Raw genomic sequence first — 14,067 nt, 5'->3', positions numbered from 1 at the left:
AAATAGCTAGCCATTTTATTTGCCGATTGGAAGGCGCTAGAATTCAATAGTTCAATACTTTGTTTTTGGCTATACTTTTTTTCTCGTAGTTATGCTGAAACTATTTACTTTAGCTCTTCTCGCCCAACCCAACTGCGTCATATTTCAACGTGGCAACCGTCGCACGTAAACGGTCTATAGGGCCACTACACTCACTGACGTCACGCCACTGCGGTGGCACTGCTTTCGGTACTGCGCATGCGCAAACGCTTTAACTCCTCCCGAATTTGGTTTCCGCGCACGCGCAGTGCCCACACCTAGTGTGGGCAAAGCGGGCTTGTTTGGAAACACAATGTTCGTTTCAGCTAAAGTCCCCAGACACGACCAACGCTGTGAGTTAGCGGCGCCAATCAAACAGCGTCGAATGTGCAAGTCACTATGCCATCCTTCTACATGATTCGTTCAGCGATGATGGAATATGCACAGAAACGCCGTTAAATGGACCCTTTTCAAAAGTCCGCGCCATCGCCTGTACGCCACCGCTTGTTCGCGTACTCTGAGCGTTCATTGGACACGAGGCCTACGTCATCTTTCGGCGAGCACTCGGAGCCAATCACGAGCTTCGTGTCCAAGCAATGGCGACCACCAATGTTGCCTGATGGATTTCTAAAAGGATGGTCCCATCAGTTCGTAGCGTGAGCTGCGTTCGGACTTGAGGTGAAACGAAGTATAATAAAAGCCCGTGGACGGTAGTCATCGACAGCTTAAAAAAACGCAGTGCGTGGCCTATGCGAATAGAAACCGAGGGCGAGGAGGAGACGAGAGCGCGTGGGGACGTCAGAACACCGAGCCCTTGTTGGAATGATTAGGGCGTAGACGCGAAGTCTCTACTCGCTGTTCGTGCGCGTTCGAACGCGATCGCCAAACGCCGGAAGCCGGCGTTCGGCGTTCGACGAGTGCAGTGGCAGAGCCTCCTATATACTGACAAAGCCTTGCAGATAGCGACGAGAAGCGGCCGCCAAAATGGAAAAGGTGGAGCGGCAGACGACGGATAAGAGGAGAGCCACGTGACTGGCGCCCCGCTGCGGCGAGACGCCGAAACACGCTTCTCCCGAGCGAACGAGTGCGTTTCGGGTCCTCGCCGCTGCAAAAGCTGTGCGCTGACGTCCAGGTTCCACGAGAAATGGCACTTCGATGCTCTGTGCTACCAGATCCTCGCACTCCAAATCTGAGACCGGGCACTCTATGGCTCCGTCGTCGAGCTACCAGGCTTTATGAGTATAGAGAGAGGATCGCTATGCCTCTACCCACTAATCATTCCACCGAGGGCTCCGTGTTCTGAAATCCCCGCCAGCCTTTCGTCTGCTCCTGTCCCTGACTTGCTACCCGCAAACTCTCCTGAGCGAAAAAAAATGGCGGAGCATCGCCGGCGGCGTGTCCCCCCGGCCGTTACTGGGCAGACGAATAGGGAATTGTAGTAGACCGTTTTTCTCCTCCGCTACGGTATCCGTGAAGAAAACGCCGCAGCTGCGCATGCGCGCCGCCAGCCTTGTCTGCATAGTCCAAGGTCTTGTGGCGGATTACGGAGCGCTGTCCGGGTGCTTAGCGGGCTGCGGAAACGGTCTACTACAATTCCCCATTAAGAAGCGCGCCCGTAAACGGTGTCGTGTGGCCGGGAGCCACTGCTGATTAATAGGGGCGAGTGGTTTCGCGCGTAGGGAATGTGCCACGAGCCAAAAAAGGTGACGCGTCGCCTCTTCATGACGGCACGATCAAAGGAGGGCGGCGTCTGAAGAAGCGCCAAACAAACTCGCCGTTGGGAGAGCGTTCCTTCATGGTCTGACCCGCGGGTCTGAAATGTCGCGCTGAGTTTACCGAGGGCCGATTTTCACCTTCCCGATTCTCGAGACAAGGGCAGACACCACGCTTGTCAAACTAAAGTCCCTCGATTTTTTTTTTTTATGTCATCCAATAGCGATTCTCGTGTGGCTGTGTGTTGTGTGTGCACAAAAGTGCAATAAAAGTTCGCGTGCGCGTCCGGTGTTTCTTTATTATTATTTTGGCTGTTTGCGCTTGCTTTTACATTACGTGCGTGTTTAGAGGCTTTCAATTCCCGTGTTTTGCAAACTCCCGCGCGTTTGCGCGGACTCTCATGTACTGTGGGTTTTTGTAACGAGCGAGACGTATAATTAGCACGAACGTTTTTGCACGTTTTTGTTCACATACCCCGAAGAGTATGTGAATAAAAAGTAAGGGCGCAAACGAGCTGGTGTACATTGCACATGGTTGAAAAAAACCCGAGACTGCGGGTAAATGACACGACACTAAAAAGTCTCTAACACAGCTGAAATTTTTATTTTCTAAAATCTGGTTATATAGGCACTTCGATACAAAAGAACAAAAGGGGGAAAGGGTGAGTGGCATTTTTTGGGGTTCTCACCCTCTCCCCTTTTTGTTCTTTTGTATCAAAGTGCCTATATAACCAGATTTCGGAAATGTGTCGTGTCGTTTACCCGCAGTCTCGGGGTTTTTTCAACCATGTGAAGAGTATGTGCCGTACTTCTCAGGCAGCTGAAAGGCTGTCACAAATACTGCTGTAGCCAGCACGTGGCTACTCGGCAGCATGTTATTAAGGCTCCTCGTCCACCGAATCAGGCGCTTCAGCTTGATGTTTGCCTTACGCTACAATGCACGGGTAAAACGAAACATGACAAGCATGCCGTATTCGCGCGAGCTGCGCCCCGTACTTTATATATACGGCTTGTGCCGTGAAACATATTTCTGCCATTTATTTTATGCCTACCGGGGTACGTGTGTGTGTGTGTGTGTGTGCGCCTGCGTGCTTCTGCGCGTGACTATTTCTGCGTGCGCGTTTGTGCCTGTATAAGTGCTGCATCTGTACCTGTGTGCTTTCACGGGGGCGTACCTGGGCGTAGTTGCATTCGCGGCGTGATTCCGCCAGGAATTTAATCACTAACCTGCTATCGAATGTCCCCTTGTGTTTTCTCGATTTCTAGCGAGGCAAATATACGTATGTCGCGTGCCCAGTATATCGAGCATTTGTGATTTCCGTCTGCAAATAAAACGATATGACATGCGAGGTTTTTAAATGCAAATTCCGTATTCACTAAAAAAAAAAGAAGAAAAGAACGATCGTAAAGTTTTTTTTTTTTTTTTTTTTTCCGATATGCTTGTTCGTGTTGTACTGCCTATGGGACAGTTTTGCAAATTCCTCCTTTTTTTGTTTTGTTTTGCCTTGCAACATTTTTTTTTACGTTAGGCTTTTTTTTTTGTCTTTTTGTTCAGTTTGGTTATTACATTAATTTTCAATGCTTTAGTTTGCCATTTACTTTCTGTTTCCGATTACAATTTTTTTTAATGTTCCTGTCTAGGTTTTTTCCAAACCTGCCGCTGCCACTGGTGACAAAGCCTCGGAACTTAAGGTAATTCAAACACCACTTGAAATTCTCTCCGACGTATAGTACGAAGAATAACTATTGTTCTTTTCTTTTTTATTCCTTTTCTTTCTTTTTTTTTTTTTTCTTTCCTTCGCTCTTTCTTTCTAGCTCAATCTCCACACTTACAGCTTACGGGAACCGCGGAAGCGGTGACGCCTCGGGTGACGCGGTTGGGCCATCTTAACCTCAAATCAGCTGTTAGCCTAACTTCCTTGGCGGCCGCGGTTTGCAAGCTGGCTTATCAATTTGCGTTTCAGTGTTACCGACTGCTTATGAGGAGAGCAGAGCCGTATATATTGGGAGAGTTTGGCCAATGGGGCGGAGTAAAGCCTGCCGCCAGCGCCGAATATTCTCCCCGCGGTTAGAGCGTGAACTCAAAGTGTGACACAGTGTCGACCAATCAGCAGACCGCGACATCGCAATATTGGTAGCGACATTTAAAGCGCGAAATGGAATCGTTCAATCTCGGCGTCTCGGTGACACATAGCGTCAACGGCTAATCAGCAGCAATGATCGCAAGTACGCAGTTTGTTCGGGTTTGGAGCGCACGTTCGTTTATTCTACCGTTGAATACGGACGTGACGAAAACCTCACATGCGCCAAGTTTTCAGTCACCAAGAGTTATACCTTTTTACTCTAGCGACGCTAAAACGGCTTAAATTAGCCTATTCAAACCCATGAATGGCCACACTCTCCAAGTACACGGCTCTGGACGAAAGAACACGCTGTCGCCACCTATCATTTAGCCCTGGAACATTTCCGACTCGCGTATATTTGACGCGTATTCTTTCACTGTGTGCTTCGAGCAATTTTGACAACGTTATAAGTAATTATTTCTCATGTATAGTACGTACATATTTGTTTTCGAAAATATTACAAAACCTACAGTCTAGCTACACGCAGATCGGAAGGGTTCCAGGGCTCCCTGGTAGGTGGCGCCAGTGTCTTCTTTGGTCGCAAGCAACGCAGCCTATCTCGCTCTAACGCAGGTGAGTTAACCACCCTTTAGAAACGAATAAACGCCTGTCACGGTTCACTCTCGCGTCTGAATCGAGCTCAGTGGCTTTTGATGTACAGTCTCCACCGATATGAAGGACATCTTGGGAAGGAACAATGGCAAAAAGCTTGGACAAGGGCAAAGAAACATAAACGACAGGACGACGGTGAACAAACAACTGTTGTTTAATACACAAAAAAGGAAGGAATAAAACAAAAAGCATCCTTAACCAGAAAAAGAATATACACCACACACGCGCCTATTAAGCAGCCTATTATGTCGGGACAGGCCATATCAGAGGCTACGTAATGCCCTTCATAGTTGATCGAAGGTACCCGAATTCTTTTTCAGATAACGCCACTCACGGTTCGCTGACGCATCTCCCGCCAAGTTTAGAGATAAAAAAAAAAGGCCTCGACGATTTCCCTTTTTAATCTGTTTGTATGTTTATCCAAAACAATGACTTCACTAAAATTAGGCTGGCACTTGCAGTCCCTGCAGTGTGAAGGTAGCAACCGCCAACAGTGGGCCTGTGTAAATACGAATATAAAATGACAAATACGAATATAAAATGACCCACTCGGAGTTGCATGGCTGACTCTGCGACAAGTGAGGGCGCGGCGCGGGTCGTGGACAGTACCACGTCACTCCGAGGGGAGCGAAACTCGATAACAGAGCCGAACGGACTCGATGCGCCTTGTCGAAGTGCCTGACCAGCCGCCGTCTTGCCCAACGCTCTTAGATTTATAAGTTGACGAGCTCCACGGAAGGGCGTCGTTGGAAAAACACTTCTCTGCTCGCAAGCAGGTACGGACGGATCGCGTTCCTAGCGTCACCAGCGGAAAAGCCTCTACGGGCAACGGTAAATGACTTTCCTCGTACGACGATTTTTTTGCGCAAACTTTGTGTTTACCATAAAAACCCCAATAAGGAGTATTCACTGGGCGCCATATTTGTGCGGGCTGTCTAGAGCGCATGCTCAAAATGTGCTCACATCAATAGGCTGCTAAGACCGGCACTCTTGGTGGTGCGGAATGCACGTTGCAAAAGAACTGTGGAAGCTCGCCATCAGCACGCGCTCAGCATTCGCGCACACGGCTATGGCCGCCAGTGAATACTCGCTATAGGGAGTATTCACTGGCGGCCATATCCGTGTGCGCGACTGCTGAGCGCGTGCTGAAGCCGAGCTTCCACAGTTCTTCTCCAACGTGCATTCCGCACCATCAACATTGCCTGTCTTAGCAGCCTATTAATGAAATCTCGCTCTGAGCATGCGCTCTAAAAAGCACCCAGAAATATGGCGTCCAGTGAATACTCCTTATAGAATCATTTTACGCCGCAGGGTATGCGCATCCAACGTTCAACTTGTTCCGCCATTTCTGTCCATAGGGCTAACTAGAGTTCCTGTATCGGCACCCTATACGGGAGCCAGAGTTGCGCGTCTGTTTTCCACGTGCCGTCACGCCGTTTTTCGCTGAGACCGATCACGTGAGGAGCAAAGAATCCTATGCCGTGCAGGAAAGTTGCCGATATGAACGTTGCACGCGCCCCGGCGTATGTCCCCCTGTTTTTGCTTCCTTCTCCTTCTTTCCTCTATTCCATGCGCGGTGCCGGCGCCGAATTTAGTTGCGTGACCGGTCGCAATCGACGGAGCGCGGCTCCTGCACGCGCGAGAAGAGGTTTCCCGCATAATTTATGATTTCAACATGGCTGAACGCGCGACCCTGGCTCCCAGGGTTGCGCGTTCTAGAGGCAGGAACTCTGGGGCTAGCGGATACCGAGCGCCACCCAGTAAACGCCCCACAAAAAAAAAAGAAAAAAAAAAGAAAAAAAGGCGTCAGGCGTTTTAAGAAGGTTGTCAGCAGACTTTGATCTAGTAACGTTGGTTTCGGCCACACGCTTTGAGTGGGTCTTTAATATTGGTGGAGACTGTATACTGTGTCTGGACGTAGGTTCTCGCTCTTGTCGATCAGAACTGCCGTCTGTATAAGACGGAATGCACACACACGCGCACAGCGCGCTTAGATGGCGTACAGCGAAGAGTATTAGCTCATCTTGAGATTGTAAACATTAAAACTAAATATAAAACGCAAAAAATAAGAAAAAGACGTCGCGGACATTAAAAGAAGCAAAAGCCTTTGTTCGCCTGGTTTCAGTTTATAAAGACGCAGTGTGAAGGTCCGTTGGCGTTCTCCGAAGAACTTTCTCGGCGGAAGAATGAAACGCGAAAGGCCCAACTTTTCAGGATATTGTTCGTTTAATATCTCGAGCGGCCCGGTATTTCTTCCCCTATGTCGCGCATCTGTCACATACTTTGACATCAAAGGAATTCCTCTTCCTCAAGTACAGGATCTAGGAGTAACTTCAATCTCATTACTAGTGTGACGCATTGAATGTCTGACTGCACAAACTGGCGCCGACATTCATAATGAAATTCCAATGAAGTGATAATTGAAACTATAAGAAGTACTAAGAAAGAAGAGAAAGCAAAAAAAAAAAAAAAGGACCAATGAAGTGAGAATGTAAACCACTAGTAAGAAGATAAAGCAAAAAAGAAAAAAGAGAAAACGGGGAGATATTTAGTTTTTTTAGGCGTAAACGCAGTCTAGAAAACGCTGCAAAAGCTGACGAGTTTACAGGATGACTAGGATTGATGCTGTAATGTAAATTATTCAGTTGATGCTAATAAATATTGGTCTCTGGAATGGAATACTTGCAACCGAGTAGGACTGACCGGGACAGGGCCGGTTTTTAAGCCTCTTGCGACGGCGTAGGACCGTACGCGCTGCTGAGGAGCAGGTCCCAAGCCGTCGCAAGAGGCTTAAGAGCCGGTCTTGTCTCAGTCGGTCCTACTCGGTTGCAAGTGTGTGAACGGGCCTTTGTGCTTAAAAATGCACCACCATTTCGTAGAAGCGTACATTTGGTACATATGTCCTATTAGAGGCTTCGTTCGGCCCGAAAATCGCTTTACTGTTTTCTGTGGTAGATATTTTAGTACGTCATGATTGGCCGCTCTAATTAGGTCACAATAGCTTTTCGGAAGTGCTCGAGGAGTTTCGCTAGACTCTTCCGGTAACTCTGGTAGCGATTACACTGTCACGCGATGTCAGAATTCACCTAAAAGATATAGAAGGAAAAAAAACAAAAAACAACCTCGCGTGACGTCACTTTGCATGGTGTCGTATATGACGACACTGTTTTCCCACTGAAGTTAGCGGGCCACACCGTACACACACGCCAGGATCTGCTGCGAAGCCTCACCACTAATGGCTCTCGCAATCAAAAACAAAAACAAAAAAAAAACACGTAAAAAAATAAAGACATTAAGCAACTTTAGCGGTTGCCACGTATTGGGCTAGGTGGCGCAAGCTGCCGCCCGTTATAAAGGGTACGGCCTTTATCCGTCCATCCAATCTATATGGGCACGAAGCGTGTGATTCTATCCGAATCCTCGCTGATTACTGACGCAGTGCTTGGATCCAATACATTCCAGGAGTACGTTTCCAAACAATGGCGGACTCCGATTATTGGCGAAGCAGTTCCTATATACTCGTTTTCACTTCAAGGAAGAAAGGACGTTTTGCGCATTGTTCATTCGCCGCGCGAAGTCGTTCTTACAAGATTTGGTTGCCGTAAGAAGAGCAGATGCTTTGTTTGGGCGTTTGAAACGCGTGTGTCTTGATAAGATGACATATATCTAATCTAAAATCCGCCTACACATGTCTTAACTCTCCGCATAAATAGTGAAATCAGTAATGATCCGCGAAGAGCCGGACTTCTTCTACTACGGTTCTTGAGGCGAAAGCGAGTATAGATGGCGCGCACTAAAAAAGGGTCTATTCCGAGGCTTTTGGCTATTCTCAACGCGTGTACGAACATAACCGCTTAATTTTGTTTCGTTAGAATCTCAATTTCATTCTAGATTCAGAAAAAAAAAAGGGGGGGGGGGGGGGAGTTTCGTTTACGTACGACCGTTTGGCGTCCGGCCGTCTTTGTGTAAAAAGCTAATTAAGCCTTTTCTTTTTTTCCCCCTTGGGCTTGCGGTCTTTCGTAGAAGGGGAAGCTCCCCGTGCGGTTATTAAGGTTCTTTCGAAGGAAAGCGAATCCTTTGAATCCTTTTGAAGGCGGGGAGGGGGGGGGGGGGGGGGCATTTGTTTGAATTTACGCGTGGAAGGGGTGGGGGGGGGGGGGGGGGTTGAGACGCCAGTGGAGCGGACTCTTTGTCCGCGGGCATTTGTCTGAATTCGCGCGCGTCGATAAAGGCTTTCCCTTTCGTTTCGCCTTTTGTGCGAACGTTAAATTGAGCCCGGAACGTAAAAGAAGCGGCACTTTCAAATGCAAGTATCTGTCCGTCCGTACTACTGCGAGCCTTCCAAAAAAAGGAACAAAAAAAGTAGTTATTTCTTAATATTTGTTTTACTCTCAAACAAAATGTCAGCTATACTGCCCCAGCAGGTGACATAATCGTGAAATAGTCCTACAAAGACGCTGTGGTCACGGACAGATTCAGAAACGTGGGGCGTGGCCTTTTATGTTAATGCGCGGTTCCTGCTTCGTGATTGGTTCTTATCGGCTATTACCACAGTCTCGTTGGCTGCGGAACGATAATTAGATGCCCGGATTCGCCATTCTTAAAACTGCATCCCCACCTCCGGCCTTCTTCTTTTCTTTTTTTTCCTTGATCGTGTATCAGTTTATATGCATGTATGTGTCTATTGGGCTATTTGCGAGGTAACACAAACCTTCCGGTATGGACCTGAGGCCTTAAATAAAGCTTACATTAGTACAAAATAGTGGTACGCTCATTAGAGACAACGTGTGATCTCGTTACGAAACAATACCGAAACTGTTCAAAATCCCGTGGGGGACGCATGCATGCTATACCTTCAGCGGAACGAGGAACAGATTTCAATTTTACGAAATTGCGCTCCCGATGGACCTTTATGTACGATGCGATGTTGTATCGCAGAAAATAAAGGGTTCGCGATTAAACTGCGGTTCGAACGTATTCGCGCAACAACCCAAAATGAAGCACCACTGCTCGCGGTTTTGGAGCGTTTGCGACTTCACTTTCGTTATAACGAGCCCGCGTTGCGGAGGAGGCGGAGGAACGGCCTTCCCGTTTCAGTAATTATATTCAAGACCCCGAGCTTCGAACCCGTTTATTCTTTCTTTCAAATCGCCCGTTGTTCCCATTTTAAAATGAACGCGAATCGAAAACAAGCGCGAAGGCAACACTAACTTGCACGAAACAACGTCAAAAATAAAAAGAAAGCGAACAAACAAAAGAATCGGGGAAGTTGGAGGCGATTTTCGGTGAAGATAGGCGACCGGGATATTAGTATGCACCCCGCGCCAGATCGCTTTGAATCGAATGGCTCTGCCGAGCCCTTCGGCCGCCGCGCCGTTCGTTTGGCGCCCCTTCGCTTCGCCGGTTTGTTTTCACGGCGGGGCACGGGAGTGTGCGGCGAAGCACCCTTTGCGTCGGAAGGGGCGAAGCGCCGGTCGGCGGTAGGCTTTTCTTTTCTTTTTTTTACGTGGACGTTTGGGTTTATTATGGCCCTCGTCCATGGCCGTGCCTGGAATCACTAAGCGAGGTCGTTGGTCTTTTGGATAAAGTCGCACAGGCTCGGGAGGAAACTCTCTGGTTCCCCGCTAGCGCCGAGAAAATATAGCGCGAGTGTATGATGTTTGTGAGCTCGGTTAATATAGTGTTTTTTCTTTGTTGTTGTTGATGGCTTTTGGTTTCGTTCTCTTTTTTTTTTTTTTTTTACGCGGACGGGTAATCTATTTTTTCTTTCAATTGAAATGAGGTACCGAGCTTGGTGAGAGTCACTTCAGGTCGCGAATGTATAGTGTGGACACGCCGTAACGTCATCACTCATGTTTTTCTTTTCGCTGTCGCGCTATTAGATAAAAAAACTTATTCTTTATATTAGGTAAAGCGTAAGGATTAATTACATAGGGTGACAGGTAGCGCAGCTATTGATTACTCGAGGCCGCTGTGAGTTCCCGCCCGCCGGCCGAAAATACCAATAAAAGCCAAGCGCGCGCATCTGCCGGCGCCAATCTTGTCGCGCTGCACTGGAGGTATCCACGCCAGTGTCGCCCCTCGGGTCCGCTTCTCGCGCTTCGGAGAACTTGCTTTACGTCTGATACTCTCTACCCTTCCTAGGACATTGGGTGGTTACTGGCAGAATGAGAAGGGAAGGGCGTGTCTTTCGAACGCCCCGCCCCCAGCACGCGCTCCGTGTCTTTCGCCGGGCTATATAGCCTCCTCTGTATTCACAAAGCCTGGCAGTTCGACGACGGAGCCATAGAGTGCCCGGTCGCAGATTGGGAGCGCACGAGGATCTGGTAGCACAGAGCATCAAAGAGCCGTTTCTCGGGGAACCTGGACGTCAGCGCGCAGCTTTTGCAGCGGCGTGGACCCGAAACACACTTGTTCGCTCGGGAGAAGCGTGTTTCGGCGTCTTGCCGCAGCGGGGCGCCAGTCACGTGGCTCTCCTCTCATCCGTTGTCTGCTGCTCCATCTTTTTCCATTTCGGCGGCCGCTTCTCCTCGTGACGATCTTCCAGGCTTTGTCAGTATATAGGAGACTATGGCACGAGACGCCGAGGCGCTATCGAAGGCGGGGAGCTCGTCCTGGAGGCGGCACCACCGAAGCTCCTCTCTGTCGTTCTCACCTCGTCAATAACTATATGGTCAAAGTTAATGAGTAGAAGGAATGTTTTCGTTTCACGATCCAAGTCGACGCCCTGCTAAAATGGCTTCTTCTTTTTCTTTTTTTCGAGAAAACCCCGCAGCGGCTTTTGGTCAATATTGCGTGCGGGGGGGGGGGGGGGGAGGGAGGGAGGGAGGGAGGGAGGGAGGGAGGGAGGGGAGGGGAGGGAGGGGGAGGGGGAGGGAGGGAGGGGGGGGTGCACGGTGCGTTAAAAAATAAAATCAGCATTCTCGCGGCACACCACTTCCACTCCGATATGTAAAAATAAAAGTATTTTGAAAGTATTTTCTGTTGGCGGCATACGGTCGTCGAACTTTGCGAGAGTGATCTGTTCGCGGTGGGATATAATTTGGCGATTGTTAGTGTGATGAAGCAGAAATTTACGTCTGTTTATCATAAATGGAATAAAAAAAAAAAAAAAAACTTGGGTCGGAGATGGTTGCGGCGCTCGTCCTCTTTATTTATGCTTCATTTATGTAGCCTTTAAAAAACGACCGTACCTCCCCACCCAGGAGAAACCGAGCAGCGACAGATACAATATGCGCTCGAGTGAATTGATATAAACAATATACCTCGTTCAGCGCTGAGTTCGGCTTTTAGTGCGTTTTTAGTGATATCAAGCCGCATTCTCCAGTTGGGATTAGGTCGGTGTGGCGGCGTACACTAATACCGGGGTTTGACGCGAATTGGTTGCAAAAAGAGCGGCATACGACCGCATGCAGTGTCGCGGGACTCTTTGCTCATACACCCAGCCGGCCGCGGGTTTGTTTACAAGCAGATACGGAAGACTAACAGAGAGCCTCGCCAAGCAACATGTACGCATAGATGTACGTAACGAAGAAGGCGGTTCGAAGTGAAATCGATACAAGTTTTTTTTTTCTCTCACTCTCTCCCGCATCGATTGGAGACCGGAACCATTTGTTCAGCAAACATCAATGTTTACTTCTCCCTTTTGATACGCATTACGTATACCACATAAAAGTGATAACAACGAGAAAGGGAGACGAAATGCATGTAGATACAAGAGCTTTCGGGAAACGCAAAAGTTAGATCGTTTCTGTTTTTTTTTCGTCTTTTTTTTTTCGTTCATGCGTCGTGACTCATTTAGTTCGATTCCCAATGCGAGCCACTCATCGAAATTCCAGTACGTAAAAAAGTATTTCTGCAAAAAAGAAAAGAAAAAACAGTTCAAGCTTTGAAGCTTTGTTGTAGTTTTTTTTTTCTTTTCATCACCAAGAAGCAAAGGATACCACGTATAAACACACATCGGGAAAAAAAAAAAAAAAAAAACTAAAAAAACACGGACACAAAGACGTGGGACGGAAGCTTGTGCGCCGAAGCTAAGTGGTTGTTTCGGAAAGTCGGACCGAAGCGCCGAACACAAACAAACACGCGCAGGAAGTTGAGGAGAGCAAGCTGCGGCCCAGGGTGCCTAGATTTCAGCGTTTCCATCTGCTCGATCGAATCACGTGGTTTACGGGCAGAGATTGGCGTACGAGCTGCGATGCGGATGCGTCGGTCGTCTGTAAGCGTCTGCAAGCTTCGCTTGACTTGCTGGCCTCCTCGCCACGCAACGATTCGCGCATGCGCGCATGCACTCAACCTGCAAAGGAGGCGTCCGCCATTAAATTGCGAAGGCCCTCCGTGGTTTGAGTCGCTCCCCATGTCATGAGTCTAGGCTCCCTACTGCGACCGAGAGATGACAGCGACACACACCGCTGACAACTCGCACCAGCGCGCGGAGGCGTCTTTTCAGGTCGTCGCGTTCGTTTTTCTTAACGTTTATAAATATTTTATATCCAGCTATCATCATCAAGGGAAGCGTGGCGGAACAAAGCGACATCTGGCGCCACGTCCGCCGCGTGTGAAAAGCTCCCGTCCGTGTCAGACTCTTGTCTTGTCGGTCTGCCCCGCGGTCGAAGCGTTATACTACGCGAAGGCGGCGAGACGCTCCGATGTGGGGAGGGCCGTACCTTTTTGTTCACGTCGAAATGCCCCCCCCCCTCCCCCCTTTCCCGCATTTGTTGGCAGTGTTACGTTCTTCCTGACGTGTGTGACATCAGGCGAATTACTGTTGTTTCAACGGGTTTGCCTGTTTTGAACTTGTGGTGACTGGCAACGCCTTGAACACGCCTGCTTGTTTACCTTCGCACTCTCCAGTCACGTCGTTGTTTCTACCGAAGTCGAGTGTCCACTGAAATAATCCCTGGCTTCTTTAATGTGCACCTCCAAGACTCGGCATTACTGGGGTTTTTTTCTGCATACGTCCCTATAGGCCCCGTGGCACGCGCGGTGCCTGTTAAAGGAGACATGTCTTCTATTGTATCTACATCGCATCGTCAGACTCGTTCCGAACAAGTAATGAAGTAGGTAAGGCTGGTTGCTCCGTCGGCCGCTTGGCGGCGTCTCTCGTCGAGGTTCAGTGTTTTGCCGCTTGGGGCGGGTCGGCGATCCACCGACAGTGACTTCATGCGGGGGATTTTTTTTTTTTTTTTTTTTCCTTGTTTTAGGTGGTGTGGCTACTATACGCGGGTTGCGCTGCGTTGATTCCTTGGAGGGCTGGAAAAACCAAGTTAGACAGAGACGTCCCCTCTATATCGCCTGCTTCCTGGCGCGGCGAAGCCAACCCAGGGCGCGGTTGGTCCACGTTTCCGTTCGCGCCTCATTTACTCTTCTCATTCCTTCTGCTCCTTTTTCTCCGTTCGCTCGGTTCATTTTTTTTGTCCCTTTTGTCCGCGTTTGTATTCGCGGATCGCCGTCTCCGGGTGTCCTTTGTGTCCGGTCTAACCTCCCCCCCGGCCGGGAACGATAGGACGTGAGGAGTGACGCGCTTGGAGCGGGCTTCGTGTACGGATAGACTTAGCAGCTAGCCATCGCTGCGGCGATGGTGATGATAGCGCTGATTAGGA

General features: G+C 49.0%; 1 protein-coding gene across 2 annotated transcripts in view; it reads left to right on the top strand.

Moving 5' to 3' along the window:
* LOC8031807 (putative polypeptide N-acetylgalactosaminyltransferase 10) overlaps window positions 1-14,067 on the top strand; it is a 280,882-nt gene that overhangs the window by 125,553 nt on the left and 141,262 nt on the right. The window contains exon 3 of one of the 2 annotated variants that reach the window (XM_042289876.1): window positions 3,372-3,422. The exons of the other annotated variant lie outside the window; for it this stretch is intronic. Within the exon in view, the coding sequence (XP_042145810.1) occupies window positions 3,372-3,422 (51 nt within the window). The remainder of the gene's footprint in view (window positions 1-3,371; window positions 3,423-14,067) is intronic. 2 annotated transcript variants of the gene reach the window in all.

Source organism: Ixodes scapularis, unplaced genomic scaffold (assembly GCF_016920785.2).
Source record: "Ixodes scapularis isolate PalLabHiFi unplaced genomic scaffold, ASM1692078v2 PGA_scaffold13__105_contigs__length_92229423, whole genome shotgun sequence".
Classification (NCBI taxonomy): Eukaryota; Metazoa; Arthropoda; class Arachnida; order Ixodida; family Ixodidae; genus Ixodes; species Ixodes scapularis.
Note: the sequence above shows the minus strand (reverse complement) of the source record. Positions and strands in the feature narration are given on the sequence as shown.